General features: G+C 42.1%; 1 protein-coding gene across 15 annotated transcripts in view; it reads left to right on the top strand.

Annotated features, from left to right (window-relative positions):
- The window catches only part of PPP4R1 (protein phosphatase 4 regulatory subunit 1), a 54,066-nt gene that overhangs the window by 16,601 nt on the left and 19,634 nt on the right, over positions 1–17,831 (top strand). For 12 of the 15 annotated variants that reach the window (XM_078391523.1, XM_072998808.2, XM_078391526.1 and 9 more), the window contains 7 exons: positions 1,862–2,004; positions 4,145–4,291; positions 5,614–5,721; positions 8,757–8,822; positions 10,195–10,353; positions 11,892–12,022; positions 13,605–14,134. In XM_078391523.1, coding sequence (XP_078247649.1) covers positions 1,862–2,004; positions 4,145–4,291; positions 5,614–5,721; positions 8,757–8,822; positions 10,195–10,353; positions 11,892–12,022; positions 13,605–14,134 — 1,284 coding nt within the window. The remainder of the gene's footprint in view (positions 1–1,861; positions 2,005–4,144; positions 4,292–5,613; positions 5,722–8,756; positions 8,823–10,194; positions 10,354–11,891; positions 12,023–13,604; positions 14,135–17,831) is intronic. The other 3 variants (XM_078391528.1, XM_078391529.1, XM_078391522.1) reach the window with 1 other exon arrangement.

A 17,831-nucleotide genomic window follows, 5' to 3' on the forward strand; every position in this document is an offset into this window, starting at 1 on the left:
CTCGGAAGGACCCTTCCAAAGGGTCCTTCTGAGGCCACCGCCGGGATTCCCCTTCCCCGCGGCCGGCTTCCCCGGCCATGGTCGGACTCTCAGGAGTCCGACCATGCCTGGGGTAGCCTGCCGCGGGTTGGATCCAAGCCGCGGGGGGAGGGTGGGGGGATCCGGATGCCTCTTCTGCTGCTGTAAGCACAATTGGGGCAGCCCTTTGGGAGAAGCCGGCCTGTGGAGAAGAAAGGCTGAAGCCGATCCGATCTCCCCCCCCTCCACACCGGGCAGCTTCTCCCGCTGCTCCCGATGGTTGGGAGGGGAGATTAGATCGGCTTCTGCCTTTCTTCGGAGCAGCCCGGCTCCTCCCAAAGGGCTGCCCCGACTGTGCTTGCAGCAGCGGAGGAGGTGCCCAGTGGAGGAGAAGGCAGGAGCCGATCTGTCATTTCTCCTCCACCGGGCACCTCTTCCGCTGCTGCAAGCAACATCGGGACAGCCCTTTGGGAGGAGCCGGGCTGTGGAGAAGGCTGAAGCCGATCCAGTCCTTCCCCCGCACCATCGGGCGCAGCGCTTTCGGAGAAGCCTCCCGGTGGGGGGGAAGATTGAATCGGCTTCAGCCTTCCTTCTCCACAGGCCGGCTTCTCCCAAAGGGCTGCCCCAATTGTGCTTACAGCAGCAGAAGAGGTGCCCGGAGGAGGAGAAGGCAGGAGCCGATCTGTCATTTCTCCTCCACCAGGCACCTCCTCCGCTGCTGCAAGCACAGTCGGGGCAGCCCTTTGGGAGGAACCGGGTGGTGGGGGAGAAGGCAGGAGCCGATGCCGTCTTCCCCCCTCCTCCGAGGCTTCTCCCAAAGGGCTGCGCCCGATAGTGGGGGAGAAAACCGGATAATCTGTTCCTATTGGAACGGATTATCCGGTTTTCAGTGCATCTCTATGGGAAAACGCGTTTCACTTAACAATGTTTTCCCATAGCGGTGTTTTTTTTGGAACCAATTAACCTAGCTGTGCGAGGCACCACTGTATATTGGTAGGTTTGGAAAGACAGTTTAGTTGAGGCTTAGCTGATTTAGCCAGTTTTATTAGCTAGAGTATGATAAATATGGAAAAGTGACAGATTCTGAGGAGGAGGAGGAATAATTGAGAGAAACAGAACATTTGTAAGCTGTTAGCAAGAAGAGGAAATGTCGTGATTAGAGATGGAACCAGCCCAGTCCACTCACTGGGCTTTGTGTGGTGTGCATGTCCATCATTAATAACATTGTGCCGATAGCAGAAGTAGCTTGGTTGGCCCTCCACTGTCTCCCTGCTGCGATGCTGACCACTCAGCAGCTGAGCGGGGAGACTTGTCATCCTGCCTCCTTGCTGGAGTGGTCAGTAACGCAGAGAGGTGGAGGAGCACTGGCCAGGCTAATCTAGCAATTGGCGCAGTGTTACCGACAGAGGATGCCCGTGTCACATGAAGCCTGGTGAGTGGAATAGGGTGGTTTCTGAGAGGAGGGAATGGATCTGTGTAGCACCTGTGGTGCTGCACTTTGTATTTCTATCCCCAGGGATAGGAATACAAAGCTCCCATGTCTAGTTCTGATGCTGTTTTTCACTTGACAGTAACTTGGAACTCAGGGAAGATGCTGTGTGTGCCTGTCTTGGGCATCACCACACGTAATGGCTAATGCATAGCAAAGATAGTGTTTCCCAGTATCTGAAATTATCTGACTTAACAGCACTACATTCTCTATTAAAAGAAGTGTTATTATGAAATGAGGCTGATGAAAAGCCATGTACAGCCACTGCTTTACTGTGGAAACCTGACTTTTGACTAGTATAAGTATGTTATGAACTATTGACTTGCTAGTGCATTTTGCCATTTTTATTGATAGAACCAACAGTGCGAGCTGAACTGATGGAACAGGTGCCTCATATTGCTATGTTTTGTCAAGAAAATAGGCCTTCAATCCCCTACGCTTTTTCAAAGTATTTGTTACCCATTGTGGTAAGGTACCTTGCCGACCAGAATAACCAGGTGAGAATCCCTTGAAACGTATTAAATAATTATAGAATCATATGCAGATTTTATATGTGTTGTTAACTTTTGTAAGTACTATCAATTAGCACTATCCTAATATTTTATACAAATTATCTAGGCAACATTGTCAACAGAAATTAGAATAGTCACTTTTTTAGATTACAACTCCCAGCGTAGTCTAGCCATCATACTTGGTGGCCATACTGACTGGGCTATCTTTCTTGTAGTCTGAAAAAGTATCTCTTCCCATATGTGGCAATGGTTGTTCCTGATGCTTTGACATGTCAGAGACATGCTTCGCCTGTTAAAGAGCTTATAGCTCAAAATGTGATAATGTAGAAGAACAAAGAGGATGAATGAGGATAAGGCATTTAAATACTGACTAAGATGGTGTGCCAACAATTTTGTGGAAAAGGTGCATTTGGTTACAAAATTTGAAGAAAATGTCAGACATTTTTCCAAAAATAAGCATGTAACTTTGTAAATGCACAATTTCCTGTACAAATACCACTTATTCCCTAGATAAATGTATGCCATGAGGTTAAAGTATTTAACTTCAATAGTGCATTGGAGTTGCCACTTTATTGTTTGTATTTATATGTATTTGTCCAGTGGGTGAAAAACATGAAGATGAGGTCTGGGGTGTGTGAAACGTACCGTCAGCAATTATTGCACCAGGCAGTGTGCGGGCAAAGTTCTCATCAGTTCCTTCCTTCCTCCTCCCACCACCAGGAGTCATGCAATTTACTCAATACAGTATAGTCAATTTACTCAAAACATTTGTTGAAGGAGAAGTAATATCTCTGGGTAGTTGCTTCACTGCTGCTTGAGTAGAGTATCTGATTGCTGCCTTGTGTGTCTCATTTGCCTTTTTCTTTCTACTGTGAATGGCAAAGTGCTGCAAAAATAGAAGCCAGAAGCAGACATTTTAAAAAAAGTGTGAAATGGGGATAGTTTAGGTCCTGTTTGTAAAGCTGTTGTGACCCACTTCATTCAAATCCCACATGAGAAACTCAAGATACCCATGCTACATTCATACACACAGGCACTTAATCAGTTACTTTGTAAAGTGTAATGCAAAGTGAGAACAAAAGAAGAAATTCTCTAATGTACATCTACCCTTCTGAAAATGAATGTGATGCAAGTAGCAGTCTCTAATGAACTTTGACACCCTTCCTTTGCCCTGTCAAGACACAAAGAGGGCACAGAAACAAGGACACGGAAATTTATATGGTCTGTTTGAGTCCTTTGAGGAACTATGATTGGAGTTTCCAGGAGACCTTCAGCTTTCCATTGGTGCTTGAGCTGTCAGTCTCTTCCTTCTTTGGGCTTCCTGCTTCTGTCAAAGTATTACCTTATTTTTTCAAGTGATACTTACTGACCCCAGGTCTTAAGGTAATACTTTAACAGAATTTTCAGGTTTTTCAGCTTTATTTAATCTCTGAAGCACCAAAGCAATATTTGATGCTTTTAAGAGCTCTAGTTCAATTCAATGCCTGTAATGCCTCAATAGAGGTGTTTGTTTTTGTTTGTTTGTTTTTTTGTTTTTTTGTGGCAAGCTACAAATCCTGAGGCTGGGAGTTCAAATCCCTGCTGTGCCTTCCCTTGTGCAAGCTGCACTGTTCTGGAGCACCACTAGAAAGAGGAATAGTGCCACTTCTGATTACTTTATACCTAGAAAACTCAGTGGAGATAACAAGAGATCACTGGAAATGACTTGATAACTTATCATTTTATTTTTATTAGATACTTCAGAGCTTTTGCACACTGTGATACAAAGCAAATATTACATAGCAGCAGTTATATAAATAATGTGGTGTTAATGTAAATAATATTGAATATGACAGGTTTTTGTAATGGCACCAACAAAGTATGCTGTTGAATTAATAAATGTAAAACAGTGCAGTGTTTTGGTAGTGTTGCATACATCTTAATTCTGGGTTTGTCTTTTCAAAAGAGAGATTAATTTGGTGAGGTTGTTCCTTAATTGATAAATACAGGATTGCATTCTGAAATTAAATTGTTGGAACATGGTGTGTCAGAGTTTACTTCCTGCTGTCTCACGAAGGCAGAGGTTCTTGTTCTAATATATTCAGTTTTCTTCCCCCTTGCCTTTATATGCTTTCTAAAACCATAGGTGCGAAAAACAAGCCAGGCAGCATTACTTGTTCTGTTAGAGCAAGAACTTATTGAGCGATACGATGTGGAGACCAAAGTATGTCCAGTCCTCATAGAACTGACTGCTCCAGACAGCAATGATGACGTGAAGACAGAGGCTGTGGCAGTAAGTAGGAAGATAAATTTACATTGTATACTTCAGCAATGGCGAACCTATGACACGTGTGCCACAGCTGGCATGTGGAGCCCTTTCTGCTGGCACACGAGCCATAAGTCACCAGATCACTACTCTTCCCCCCCCACACACACACAGCCAAACCTGAGAAGGTAGCTGCAGCCACAGTGCTGGCGCTTTGGCAGGCGGATCTGGAGCAGCTAGTGCTGGCAGCGGATCCAGAGTGGGGCCTCGAGGCAACTCCGTGCCAGGATTCCCCCTTCCACTGCTACTTCTGGTTCCGCAACCGCCACTTCTGGTTCTCCCACTACTGCTTGCGCGACATGCTGACTACTGTTTTTTTTTCCCAGTTTGGGCATGCGAGCCCAAAAAAAGTTCGCCACCACTGGTATAGGTCTTCAAAGATTTCCTGCATTTATTGCACATTAAGTGTAGTTGCTTGCCTAGAGACTATGAGTGTACATTTTTTACTATGAGTGCCACATTTGGATGTGGCATGGAGTACAGATATATGCGTGCCCACAGCTCTGCTCCATCCCAGTATGTATGAGGATGCATACAATCATCTATGCAATCTTCTGTGCACTCCTATATAGCTCAGAATATTCCTACTCTGGTAGTCTCCACAGAGCTTATTTACCCATTACTGGTAAACTGATCTCAGAAGAAAGGGGACAGTGTTTTTTGTCCTGATGAGGAAGAATCAGAGGAGTCCTGCCCAGGTGTAGAAGCTATAAAATGGAGAGCTGAGGGCCACAAGTCCTAGAGTGTCCTTTGCCACAATAAGTAACATACAAAGATTTTTTAAAAAATCTGTTATAGTTAGAGGGGCACAGATATTTCAGATTTAAGATGGAAAAATGAAATGCTGTTTGTTTTTAAAGCATCCATTTATATCTATAAGTGTCCATTAGATATCCTTGTGAACTTTAAAAAGTAAGGCAGACATGTTTATATATAAATTGAGATTTTTTTAGAAAATGTTTTTATATTTTGTTTTGCCACTCGCAATTTATCGTTCATTGCCTTGTTTTAATTTTAATTGTATAGTTTTTTAATAATGCTGTATGTTTAGACTAACAAAAGTACTCTTTAGCTGCCATTTCCCATTAGCTTTAAATTGATAATAGCATTTTATTCTAGTGCACACGCGATGTAGGAGGAAAGAATAATTAAACATTTTGTGTCATATGTTTTCATAGCTTGTTTTCTTATGAGTGCTGTTTGATTTGAGAGATAGTGGCCTTTTTGTGGTAATCTTATGAATGCTGACCTACTAGATATATTGCTAATTAATGTTTCCTTATAATTAGATCATGTGCAAGATGGCATCTATGGTAGGAAGGGACATCACAGAAAGGCTCATTCTTCCTAGATTCTGCGAGATGTGCTGTGACTGCAGAATGTTTCATGTCCGTAAGGTATGATCATTTTTCTTCATAAGTCACTGCTGTTATTTTCACTTACAATTGCTTAACTGTGAACACCTATGATAGCTGGAGATCACAGATAATAATTTTGCCATGTATATAGCGTAATACACCTAAAGTTACAAATACAGTCGTGCCCCACTTAACGATTACCCTGTATAATGACGAATCCGCTTCACAACAATGTTTTTGTGATCACAATTTTTGAGTTACAGACTTCTCTGGCCACAAAATTTAGGTTTGACTTGCAGCCTGAGTATTGACTTACAGACCAGAAAAAAACCAAAATGGAACAAAAACGGCATGTTGGGGGATTAATCGGTTTTCAATGCACTGTAGGTCAATGGAGACTTGACCTACAGACTTTTTGACTTGAGAACCGCCTTCCAATACGGATTAAGTTCTCAAGTCAAGACCCCACTGTAACGTTGCCAAGCGAGGCGCCACTGTAAACTATTTCTGCCAGAATTCACCAGGGCGAATCAGTTGCTGACACCTGGCCTGAATATGTATGTATGGTCATCAGTGACCATCCTGGGCTTCTTGAAGATAGTTAGAATTTATTTGCTTATGTTCATAGTTCTGGAGACATGGTAGAAAAGAAGGATTTGTAAGCCATGATGTAAATGAAAAGCTGCATGAAATGCAGGTGTTGCCAAGACTCAAGTGTGTATGAGGAGGTTTGAGGAATGCTTACTAAATTTGCGGATGACACAAGATTAGGTGGAATACCTAATACCCTGGAATACAGAAGCAAAATTCAAAATGATATTGATAGGCTTGAGCATTGGTCTGTTATCAACAGAATGAAATTTAACTGCAAAGTTTTGCAGCGTGGAAAAAGAAAATAAACACACAGCTGCAAAATAGTTGATAGTAGTGGTCCAAGTCATGTGAAGTACTGGTTTCCCCTCTGTTCAGTAATGGTTAGGCCTCATGAGTACTCTAAGAAAGATGTCAGCAAACTGGAACAAGTTCATAGGAGAGCAATGAGGATGGTCGGGGGAATGGAAATGAAGCTGCACAAGGAAAGACTAAAAGAAGTGTGCAAGTTTAGCCTTGTGAAAGGAGGACTGAGGGGAGATATGATAGCACTCTTTCAAATACAGTGGTGCCTCGACTTACAATCACAATCCGTTCAAGAAGATGGGCGTAAGTCTAAATGGTCGTAAGCCGAAGCACCATTTCCCATAGAAATACATTGAAACCCCATTAATCCATTCTGGCCGGAAAAATTAAATAAAAATAATAATAATAAAAAAAAAACAACACTGCAAGCCCCATAGGAATGCACTGGGGCTGAAAAACACACACACCAAAACAAACAAACAAACAAACAAACCACAGCTAGCCCCAGCAGAATGTTATGGGGCTGGGGAAACACCCCCCCCACACACACACAGCCGGCCCCAGCGGAACACCATGGAGCTGGGGGGGGGGAAACACACACACACAGCCAGCCCCAGCGGAACGCCATGGGGCTAGGGAAAAAAAAAACAAAAAACCCTGCACATACAGCCAGCCCCAGCGGAACACCATGGGGCTGGGGGGGGGAAAGACAACACCCCCCCACACACACACACACAGCCAGCCCCAGCAGAACGCCATGGGGCTAGGGAAAACAAAACAAAACAAAAAACCCTGCACATACAGCCAGCCCCAGCGGAACGCCATGGGGCTGGGGGGAAAAAAGACAACACCCCCCACACACACACACACAGCCAGCCCCAGCGGAACGCCATGGGGCTGTGGGAAAAAAGACAAAACCTCACACACAGCCAGCCTGAACGCGATAGGGCGGGGGGGAAAAACACCGAAACATAAAAAAGTCACAGCACAGAAACATAACCCAAACCCACCCTGCAAAATAAAATAAAATGTACTTACTCAGGAGCAGAAAGCAGCACCAAGCAGTCCAAAGTCTCCTCCGACTGCACTCACTCTAACGGTTGGGGCGAAAGAGCTACAAAGAAGCAGCCTCTTCGCCTACCAACAGTTAGCAAATTTGAATTCCCTGCCTTTTTCCTGGCACAGCTCAAAGCTCTGGCCACAAGTCAAAGCAAAACTTTGCAGCTGGAGCTGGTCACAACTCAAAATGGTCGTAAGTCAGGATGTTCATAAGTTGGGAGGCACCACTGTATTGGAACGATTGTCATACAGAGGAGGGGTAGATCTGTTCTTACTCATTCCAGATTGCAGGACGTGTGATAATGGGTTCGAGTTACAGAAAGTCAGATTTCAGTTGAGTACTGTATCAGGAAAAACTTCCTAACTATTAAAGCAGTATGACAGTGGAACCAGTTACCTTGGGAGGTGGTCAGTGCTTGAGTACGAGAGGCATTCAAGAGAAAGTTAGATAGCCATATGTCAGATGCACTTTGATTTTTATTTCTGCATTGAGCAGGGGGTTGGACTCAATGGCCAACTCCATTCTATGATTCTATAGACATGATGCCTTTCCCCCTCAAGGATAGGGCATTTTTGCTGATGAGCATACACAGTAGTTACATTGTGCAGTCAAACAGTAGTAAAAATACAGCATTTATTTATTTGACCTATCACAAAGAATCGTTTTATGAAATATGTGACAGTACTTCACTAGTCAGCATTCTGTCCTAACCAGCCTTTTTTCAACAGAAGGCAAAGTTCTAAAATTTTGCTATTAGAATAAGAAAATAACTATTACCCTGTTCAGATCAATAGGACTTTTTTCATTCACTTCTACTACTGATTAAGAGAGCACTTTGTATAACCTGAATATTCACTTTCCAACCATTTCCTTTAGTTGCAATTTGTGTATATCAAATTATATTTGTATTATTTCAAAACATACTGTATCCTACTTTTCAAATTGGTTTCCTTTTAAGATGAAATCTAACCTCTAATCCAGTACAGTAGATGTGAAGTTCATTGCAATGGACAGTATGGAGAGCACTTGAATACATGTGTTGGTTTACTCTGTGCATTCATTTGCAATTCGGTTAAGTATATGTCTTTATATCAATGTGTATATATACATATTTTAGGTATGTGCAGCCAACTTTGGTGATATCTGTAGTGTTGTTGGACGACAAGCTACAGAAGAAATGCTGGTAAGTCAAAATTCTAAACTAAGCTTTAATAGGCTGCTTCCCAGTAATTATAAGTCCTTCTTTAAACTCATTGGGACATCTGTACATCGAAAAGTACTGTATTTTGGTAATGGTCTTTAGTCCTGTGACACTCAAATACCAATCAAATGAAAAATATAGGACTGGTCACAGTGATGCTCGTGACATCATGGTTTTCTGCTTTTGTTTATGCCTAAGTGTCTTGCAAAATATGTTGTGTATCATATAAGTGGGTGCTAGATCAAATCAAGCCTGAACTGTCTCTAGAAGCAGAAATGATTAAATTGAGGGTATAATACTATGGGTGTATCATAAGAAGACAAGACTGACTGGAAAAGACAATTATGATAGGCTAAGTTGAAGACAACAGAAAAAGAAAACAATGAAATATGAGATCCATGGGCTCAATAAAGAAATCTGTGGCTTGAGTTTCCAAGATCTGAGCATGGCTACCAATGATAGAACCTTTTGGAGGTCACCAATTAATAGAGCTGCCATACATTAGAAACAACTTGATACAATTAAATTGCATATCATAGTTGAGATAATTGGGATTGGTTCATAATCAAACAGTTTGTTATGGATTGAGGTGCCATATAGTTTCTTGAATAATACCATTGTTCAGTGTATTCACAGAAATATGCATTATGTTGATACTTCTTGAGAGCTGTTTTTCCCCTCCTCAATACCTCCTAAAATTTCAAAATAGGCAGCTCAATTCTGTGCATATCTTGTCCAAAGTACTGTGCAGTTCTTTATTCACTTACCTGGGAACAAATCTTAGTTTAGTCAGACTTCTGTGTAGACAATTCTAGGTTGCACTGTTAAATACCTTTTTCTTATGAAGCAGTCATATGATCCTAAACATGCACATGTTTTTTATTTGGATGGGCAGTATTTAAAATATGCTGAATAATTGATGAGAATTGATATGTCAAATGCAAACCTGATACATATACCTGATACATGTAATAGCTTATTTTCTTGGAATATTGTATTAATCATGAGGGAAACAGATTTCCTCTCTGAAGGCATTGTTCTTGCCAACATGCCATAGTTATTTCAGAGGTGGTTTATTCCCATTTCCAGAAGTGACATCAATGATAGTTAAAGGCAGCAATGTATACACTTATTTCAGTTATGCCATGCAATTTTCACAGAAATGGGACTCAGAGTGGCTGATTAATGAGAATAATCAGACAGGTGGGAAGTAAGTCATTGGTTAGAAAAAGTTTTCATTTATTTAATATACTCAGTGTTTTGCCTTATAATATCTTGTTAGTTTATCAGAAATTAGATCAAGGTAACAACACAGAACTATTCTTAAAGCTGCTAACAATTTTATGTTCTTCAGCTACCCAGGTTTTTCCAGCTTTGTTCTGATAATGTGTGGGGTGTGCGGAAAGCTTGTGCTGAATGTTTTATGGCTGTTTCATGTGCCACATCACAGGAGGTCCGACGGACAAAATTGTCTACACTTTTTATTAACCTTATTAGTGACCCTTCACGATGGGTAAGATGTCAGTTTTTAAATTCCCATTCTCCTTCAATAGGTTGATGGTTAGATAATTTTATTATTCAGAGAGCATTTAAGCATTGATCTCCTAGTATGGTATAGTGGATTGAGTTATGGACTAGGACTCAGGTGGCCTGAGTTTGAATCCCCACTCAGCCAGGGAAACTTAATGGGAGTGTGGAACTGGGAAAACCACTCCTTAAACCTTGAAAGCCCTATTAGGGTCACTACAAGTTGGCTCTGACTTGATGGCACATAACAACATAGCATTTAAACATTAGTCTGAGTCTTGATAATACTATTAACATGAGCAAGGGTCATGTATATATCCAAAAATCTCCATCTCCTCTGGTCTTTGCGAACATTTTGCACTTAATACCATCTCACATGCTAAACTGCACTTAATACCATCTCACATGTATTGGAGGAGGCAGATGAGGAAGAGATATTTGCTGATTCTTCCCCTATCTTGTGCCTCTGGAGATTTGGAGGGAACCTCAATAGCATGACAGTAGCATTGTGGGAACTGGGAGTTGTCTATCCCCCTTATGTAGAGTTCGGAGTTTCTACCTGAACCTGGTGCTTGTATTAAATACAAGGAGCCAGTCTCAATATTGTTTAATTTATTTTTAGTGATGTGTGCTAGCCATCTTGAGCACTATTATTTTAGCATAAAGATGAGGAACAATGTCATAATAATCTGTGTACAGAATAACCAGTCATGATACAACTGATTGATGATACAGTGTCAACTATATCTCTAACAATGGGATCTAGATTTGTACTGATTTCCATTTCATATTCTGTCCATATGGGTGCTCAGATGGCTCTTGACACTAAACCTGGGTTTCCAATAATGACTGCAGTTTCTAAAATTTTAAAGCAACTGTACCTCTGAAACGTTTATCTCTGTACTGTTTAGGAGTAAGTATTTCAAACAAGAAATAGCACTCTTATTGAACCAAAAGTAAAATTGGGGCATGAGAGTAAATGTAATGGAACATAAGTGTTGCAGTAGACAGAGTTTGAGATAGTTTGACAAGGAGACATAATATTGAAAAGGTTTTAAAATGCAGGTGTTTGGATTGCTGCTCTTGACAATTTGGCATGTGACTTACTTCCCTATTTATCACTTAGTTTTTCCTTTAACTTTTAAAGCATGTATTATTATTTTTTTGTAATTTACATATGACTTGTTTAGTTATGAGAGTAAGTGTAAATTCAGATTCTTCAATAGAATAGTTTCATTGAGATAAGACAATATGAGTGATGCTCTCACTAGAGTTGATAGATGGTCTCCTAGCAACAGTTAAATATATTACTGTTTTTACAATGTGTGGTGTGCTTCCCAACCATACACCACTCTCTTTTTAATATAGTACCTTATTCTTGAGGCAGATAGTATAGTTTATTTCTAGGTTCCATTTATTCCCAGAGGCAGGATCTAGGAACTTGCAATCTTTCGGCCCTGACAGCTGGATTGTTCATTACTAGCAGCTATATTTAAAAAAACTCTCTGGAACACCTTACTCTAGGTCCGCCAAGCTGCCTTCCAGTCCCTGGGGCCTTTTATATCGACGTTTGCTAACCCATCCAGCAGTGGTCAGTTTTTTAAAGAAGAAGAATGTAGAAACTCTGAGGATCAGAACTTTCCAGAGGAACAAAGGTATAGATGGATGAAAGTGAAATTATTCAAATCTCTTGATTTTGTTTTACCTTTGTCTGCTCCTGCTTGTGTGTTCTACCATTTGTCCGAAGTTCTGAGGGCTAGTAGTAAAAACGTATCACCTCTTTTCTCAGACTTTCTAATAATTGGGGTGTATTGGGTTATAATTGTACCAAATTTATATTTACTGTGGAAGTACAGTGGTGCCTCACTTAACGACGTTAATCCGTTCCGGAAAAAACGTCGCTAAGTGATTTTTAAAAGCCCATAGAAATGCATTAAAACGTGTTTAATGCGTTTCTATGGGCTTCAAAACTAACCTTAAGCGAAGATCCTCCATAGGGGTGGCCATTTTCCATGCCTCTTAAGTGAGGCAAAACAGCAGGGGTCCATTTTGAAACCGCCGATCAGATGCTTAAAAGCATTGCAAAAGCGGGAAAGAGCAAAGTTCGCATCTGCTCTCCTTGTCCAGGGAGCCATTTCCCCTTCTCTTTCTTTTTTTTTTCTCTCCCGCCCGGCTGCCTGAGCCCGCCACTGCTTTCCTCCACCAAGTGTGTGTTTGTGCGTGCGCGCACACGCGCGCGTGTGTGTGTGTGTGTGTGTGAGTGAACACATTTCTCTTCCCTTCGCCCCAATGGAGCCCAAGGCCCGAGGGCTGGGATTGGCCGCCCAGGGCCCCGAGCTCCGCCCGCTTGAGCCTGACTTGGAAGAGAGCGAGAAGGAAGTGAAGGGAAAAAAAGACAAAAGACAGGGGAGGCGAGGAGAAAAAAAAGGAGAAAAGAGCGGGCACTCCCTGGAGCAGCAGCAGCAGCAGCAGAAGCCTGCTGGTCTAAGGAGGAGTCAGCCCCGTAGCCCTCTCTGCTCCCTGGGCGCAAGGCAAGGCAGGCGTGTGTGTGTGTGTGTGTGTGTGTGGTGGAAGGCGGCGCTTCTTTCCCCGCCGCGGAGCAAAACTGCCATTTGCAGGGCGGGGGATGGAGGCGGCTGTATGGGGGGTTTAGGGTGGAGAGTCTTTGACACACACACCCCGGCTCGGAGGGGCAGGAGGTGGACATGTGGCCGCAGAGGCGCTCCTTGCGAGGAGGGGGGGAGGACAGACTCCAGGCTAGAAGGCGAAAGGGGGAAGCCGGCGGAGGAGAGAGCGGCCGGTGGTGGTGGTGGGGACTCCCAATGGAGGGTGGGCTTCCACGAGATCCCTTGGCCGGGATGAGAGGCTCCCCCTCAGCGCACCGCTGCTCTGCTCTCCTCCGGGTGGATCCTCCCACTTCCTCCCGGATGTGTAAGGGTTGCTTTGCCATGATCGCAAAGCGATTTATCCCCATAGGGGCCATCGCTAACCGATCGCTCTGGCGATGGCCAAAACCTCATCGGTAAGCGATTTCATCGTTAAACGGAGCGATCGGTAAGCGAGGCACCACTGTAGTGGGTTGATACTCCCGTCAGTCCTTCTGTGAATTAGTGTTAGTTTGTCTTTCCCCCTTCTTGACCCCCATGGTGCAGGCTGCCCATCCATGGTATTGCTAGGTATGTATCTGTAACTGCTATGGAATATAACTTGGTATTTACCCGTACTTTCTTTGTCCAGCAATGAAAGAATTGTGGAATCAGAAGATGCCTCAACCCATGATGTACAAAGCCAGACAGAGTTGCCTTTAGATGATGATGTTAATGATTCTGCAGAGACTCTTGAAAATAACAAGGAAGAGTGTAACTCTATGTCAGTCCATTCCCAGCCTAAGGCAATGTTACATTGGACTTTGTCTCCAGAGCCAAGTGAAGAAGCTGCCAGTGAGAGTGAACAAGATTTGGATCCTGCAGGTGCTGTATTACCAACACCTGCACTGAGGTCTGAGGAAAACTCTGTTTCAGAGCAAGAACTATATAACTCATTCCATTTCTGGAGGACTCCACTTCCCAAGATAGATATTGATTTAGAGCTTCAGGAATCTGCAGGAATACTTGATTCGGAAACTCAGGAAGGAAAAAAGGAAGTAGTTGTATCAGCTTCTTCAAACATTAGCATGGCTACAAGGAAGGAGTTGGAAGAAATGATAGAAAATTTGGAGCCTCATGTGGATGACCCAGATGTTAAAGGTATTAGCATGTTAATTCCAGGTATGGTTTGAATTGGATGAACAAAAAGTAAAAGCCAGAGACATTACAAAAAGTGGCTTGTTTTGTTTTGTTTATATATGAGGGCCTTAAAATTCTATAGCTAAGTAAATGGGAGAGCAGCTCTGGTGTTTTTGAGGGGGCTCTCCGAAGTGTTCCAGACTGTAACTCTCATAGTCTTTAACTGTTGGTTGTTGACTGGGTCTTTGGGAAGTTGCAGTACTGAACATCTGGAATGATTCTTGCCTTTTTAGAGTCTAATTACATTTGACATTAAAAAATTGTTACAGATATTCACAGCCAGTCTCATAATTTGATTGCCAGCTTGCAGCTTTTGTGTCGATTGTATATGACACAGAATCAGCCTTTATGTTGAATGAAATGGTTGCATTTATCACCTGAAAAATAATTTAGTTAAAACTTGGCACCTGTCAACCTTGATGTATACTTTTGGCATTGTACTTACAGATACAAATAATAGGAATAAGCAGTAGAAATGATATTTAGCTGCTGAATTTATTATTTATTAGATTTTGTCACTAGCACTTTTTTCCTGCATTATTATTTGTTTGTATAAAGAAATCCAAGATTCTTACAAGTAGTTGGCTCATGGTCCACGTACTCTGATACAGTTAATTTGCATATATCTTTGTCTTCCTCTGGGCACACCTGTTCTCAGGACTGATTTATAAATCTCTTTTATTTATTATTTATTTTTTATTTTACCTTGCCTTTCTCCTTGAAAATGAAACCAAGGCAGCTTACAGCAATGAAAGACAATATTTAAAAAATATATTGAAAATCTCTTTTCACCTCTTCTTGGTAGTTTCCTCTGCGAGATGTGTATATATTGACCACAATCCTATTGTAGATTTATGCTAGCATAAACATACAGTGGTGCCTCGCAAGAGGAATGCCTCGCGGGATGAAAAACTCGCAAGACGAAAGGGTCTTGAGATATTTTTTGTTTTGTGAGGCGTGTTTCCCATAGGAATGCATTTAAATTTAATTAATGCATTCATATGGGGGGAAAGTCAGAAACAAACCAAAAAAAGTAAGCAAAAAGTCACTTACCATGTACAGTAGACTGAGCCCAGCTCCTCACAGTGCCTTTGTAGCCCTGGAACAGCCGGAAAAAGAGCGCCAAACAGCTGAGTCAGCAACCAGCAAGGAGGTGGCAGCCATTTTGTGGTCATCTCCGCTCCTGCCCCCCCGTCTCTCAGCTGATGGGCGCTGGGTCTGAGAGGCTTCCCGAGGCTTGCCTAGCATGGAAAAAGGCGGGGTAAAGCGGGAAATTCCCCCTGGCTTTTTACATGCTGGGCAAGCCCCGGGAGGCTTCTGAAAGCGGCACTTTGCCACAGGCCCCCCCGCTACCCCCCCAGCCAGCGCCGCTTTCAGATGTCCCCCGCCAGTCTTCCATATAATAATATATGTATAATAATAATAATAATAGTTATCATAATCTTAGAGCTGCCTTTTAGTTAGTTGCAGTGCATTTCTTTTTGAATGTTTCAAGAATGTTGTGTCCCCCTCCCATAAAGGCTACTCTGTTTACTTCATGGCATGTTACCAGCAGTTCTAATTTTGTCTCTTAAATCCTGGATTGCTCCTATTAGCAGCTGGACTGATTGACGGATACTAATCCATAGATCAATATAAACTACTACCAATTAAGTTTTGCTGCATTTAAAAATAGATTTATTTCATTGTAAAAATGTAAGTACCATATTTGCCGGTGTATAAGGCGACTGGGTGTATAAGACCACCCCCAACTTTCCCACTCAGAATGTAGAGTTTGTTATATACTTGCTGTATAAGACTACCCCCTCTTCTGCATGCGTGATTCTGCTTTGGCTGCATCATAGGGAGAGTTCCTTTTGCCCATTTTGGTTCCTTTTCGGAGAGAGACAGGGTTTGCTGGAATAAGGAACCGCAGAGAGGCGGCATCCATTTTGGAGAGGCAGCAGCCATGTGGTTGCATCTCAAAATGGCTGCCACCTCTCTGCTGTTCCCCACAGTCAGCTGTTCGGCGCTAGAGTCAGGCTGTTCCCAGGCTAGGAGCTGCTCTCCTCGGTCTTACTACCAGGGAAGTGACTTCGCTGGGAGAGAAGGAGGGTTTGCTGGACATGCACCCGGCATACAAGACGACCTCCCCACTTGGAGGCATTTTTTTCAGGGCCAAAAAGTCATCTTGTACACCAGCAAATATGGTAGTTACTTCTTAAAGAATTATAACAAGAGACCATGGCTTAGAAAATCAAATATTTAGTCAGTTTATAGTGTCAGCCAAATAACAGACCAGGGAAGATTATCCCTTTGCATATTTTTATCACATCCATTTAGGTTCTCATATAAAACGTTCAGTGCATCTTATTAGGAGTTTTGCTGTCTCCCTGAATTGTAACAGGTCTTGTTTTCTTACATTAAAACAAATATTTATAGTCCAGATGGTGTACCATCCTAAGTATCATGCTAATTTAATTAAAGCCGAGTTGTTTTTTTCTGTTCTGTTAAAAGTTATCTAAAACATAGTTTGGTGCTTGATATGTTCTTACAGGTAAATGCTTCATGGAAGGCTTATTTTTAAAAGCGCAGACCTCAGTAAAATAATTTCATAGGAGCCTTCCACACAAAACAGGAAGGAGGCAAGCAGGATGGAAGTAAGGGCAATTAGGAAAGCAGAAAGGAGAAGTTGTTAATAATAGTCAGAGGATGTTATGTTGTTATGTTGACATTATCTTTTTGAAACGCAAGTTTCATGATGCAACTTACTAACTAAAGACAGAGAGAATACTGTTAATAAAGATTATTGGAGAAACTTTAAAGTGGCATTAGCAACTGGACTAGTTGGGTGGTTTGGGACCTGGTTTAATAAGCATAAGCTTGTGCTTCTCTTTCTGCAACAGCTTCAGGCATGGGCACCAGATATATAATAAAAATGATGGTCTTGAAGGCTCTGCTAGGGACATTTTGAAGAAATAATCACTGATTGACATCCACTTAAGCTGTGTTTGGCTGCCTGCTAAATGAAGTAGGCACAAATTAGAAAAAGATTATCGTACTGGTGTTCCATTAAAATAAAATCTGTCCTGTTCCATTGCTTTGGGTTGGACTTAGATTGTGACTAATTTGCTTCTCCATTCATCTTTTTCTTTCCCTGCTAAGGGAGTCTAATATATCCCTACACTTTGAATTTGGACTGGACTGAAACTGTTTACTTCATCTCACGTTTCTTTCCATAAATATATAAAAGCATTTTCCATTTAGTATTTCACACATTTAGAGGGTTCAATGCTATTTGTATAACTTTCTCCCTCTTTTAACTTTACAGTCCTGTATGTCGTCTGTTTATACTACCATTTAATTTTATTGGCTGTAATAGCTAATGTCAGTATCATATTGCCGCACCTCACTTTTGTCAGTATCACACTCCTGCACCTCACTTGATGATATATATACAGTATATGTATGTATTGTGTGTCATCAAGTTGATTGACTTGCAACACTTTTCAGAATTTTTGAGGTAGAGCATTACACAGAAGTGGTTTACCATTCCCTTCTTCTGGGGGTGTCCTGAGACTGCAGCTTGCCCAGGGCCTCATAGGCTGGCTCTGCTCCATAGGAGGTACAGTGTGGAATCACACTCCCAACCTCTGGCTCCACAGCCAGATACCTAAACCACTAAACTATCCAGCCAGTG

The sequence above is a fragment of the Pogona vitticeps genome, chromosome 4, assembly GCF_051106095.1.
Source record: "Pogona vitticeps strain Pit_001003342236 chromosome 4, PviZW2.1, whole genome shotgun sequence".
Taxonomy (NCBI): Eukaryota; Metazoa; Chordata; class Lepidosauria; order Squamata; family Agamidae; genus Pogona; species Pogona vitticeps.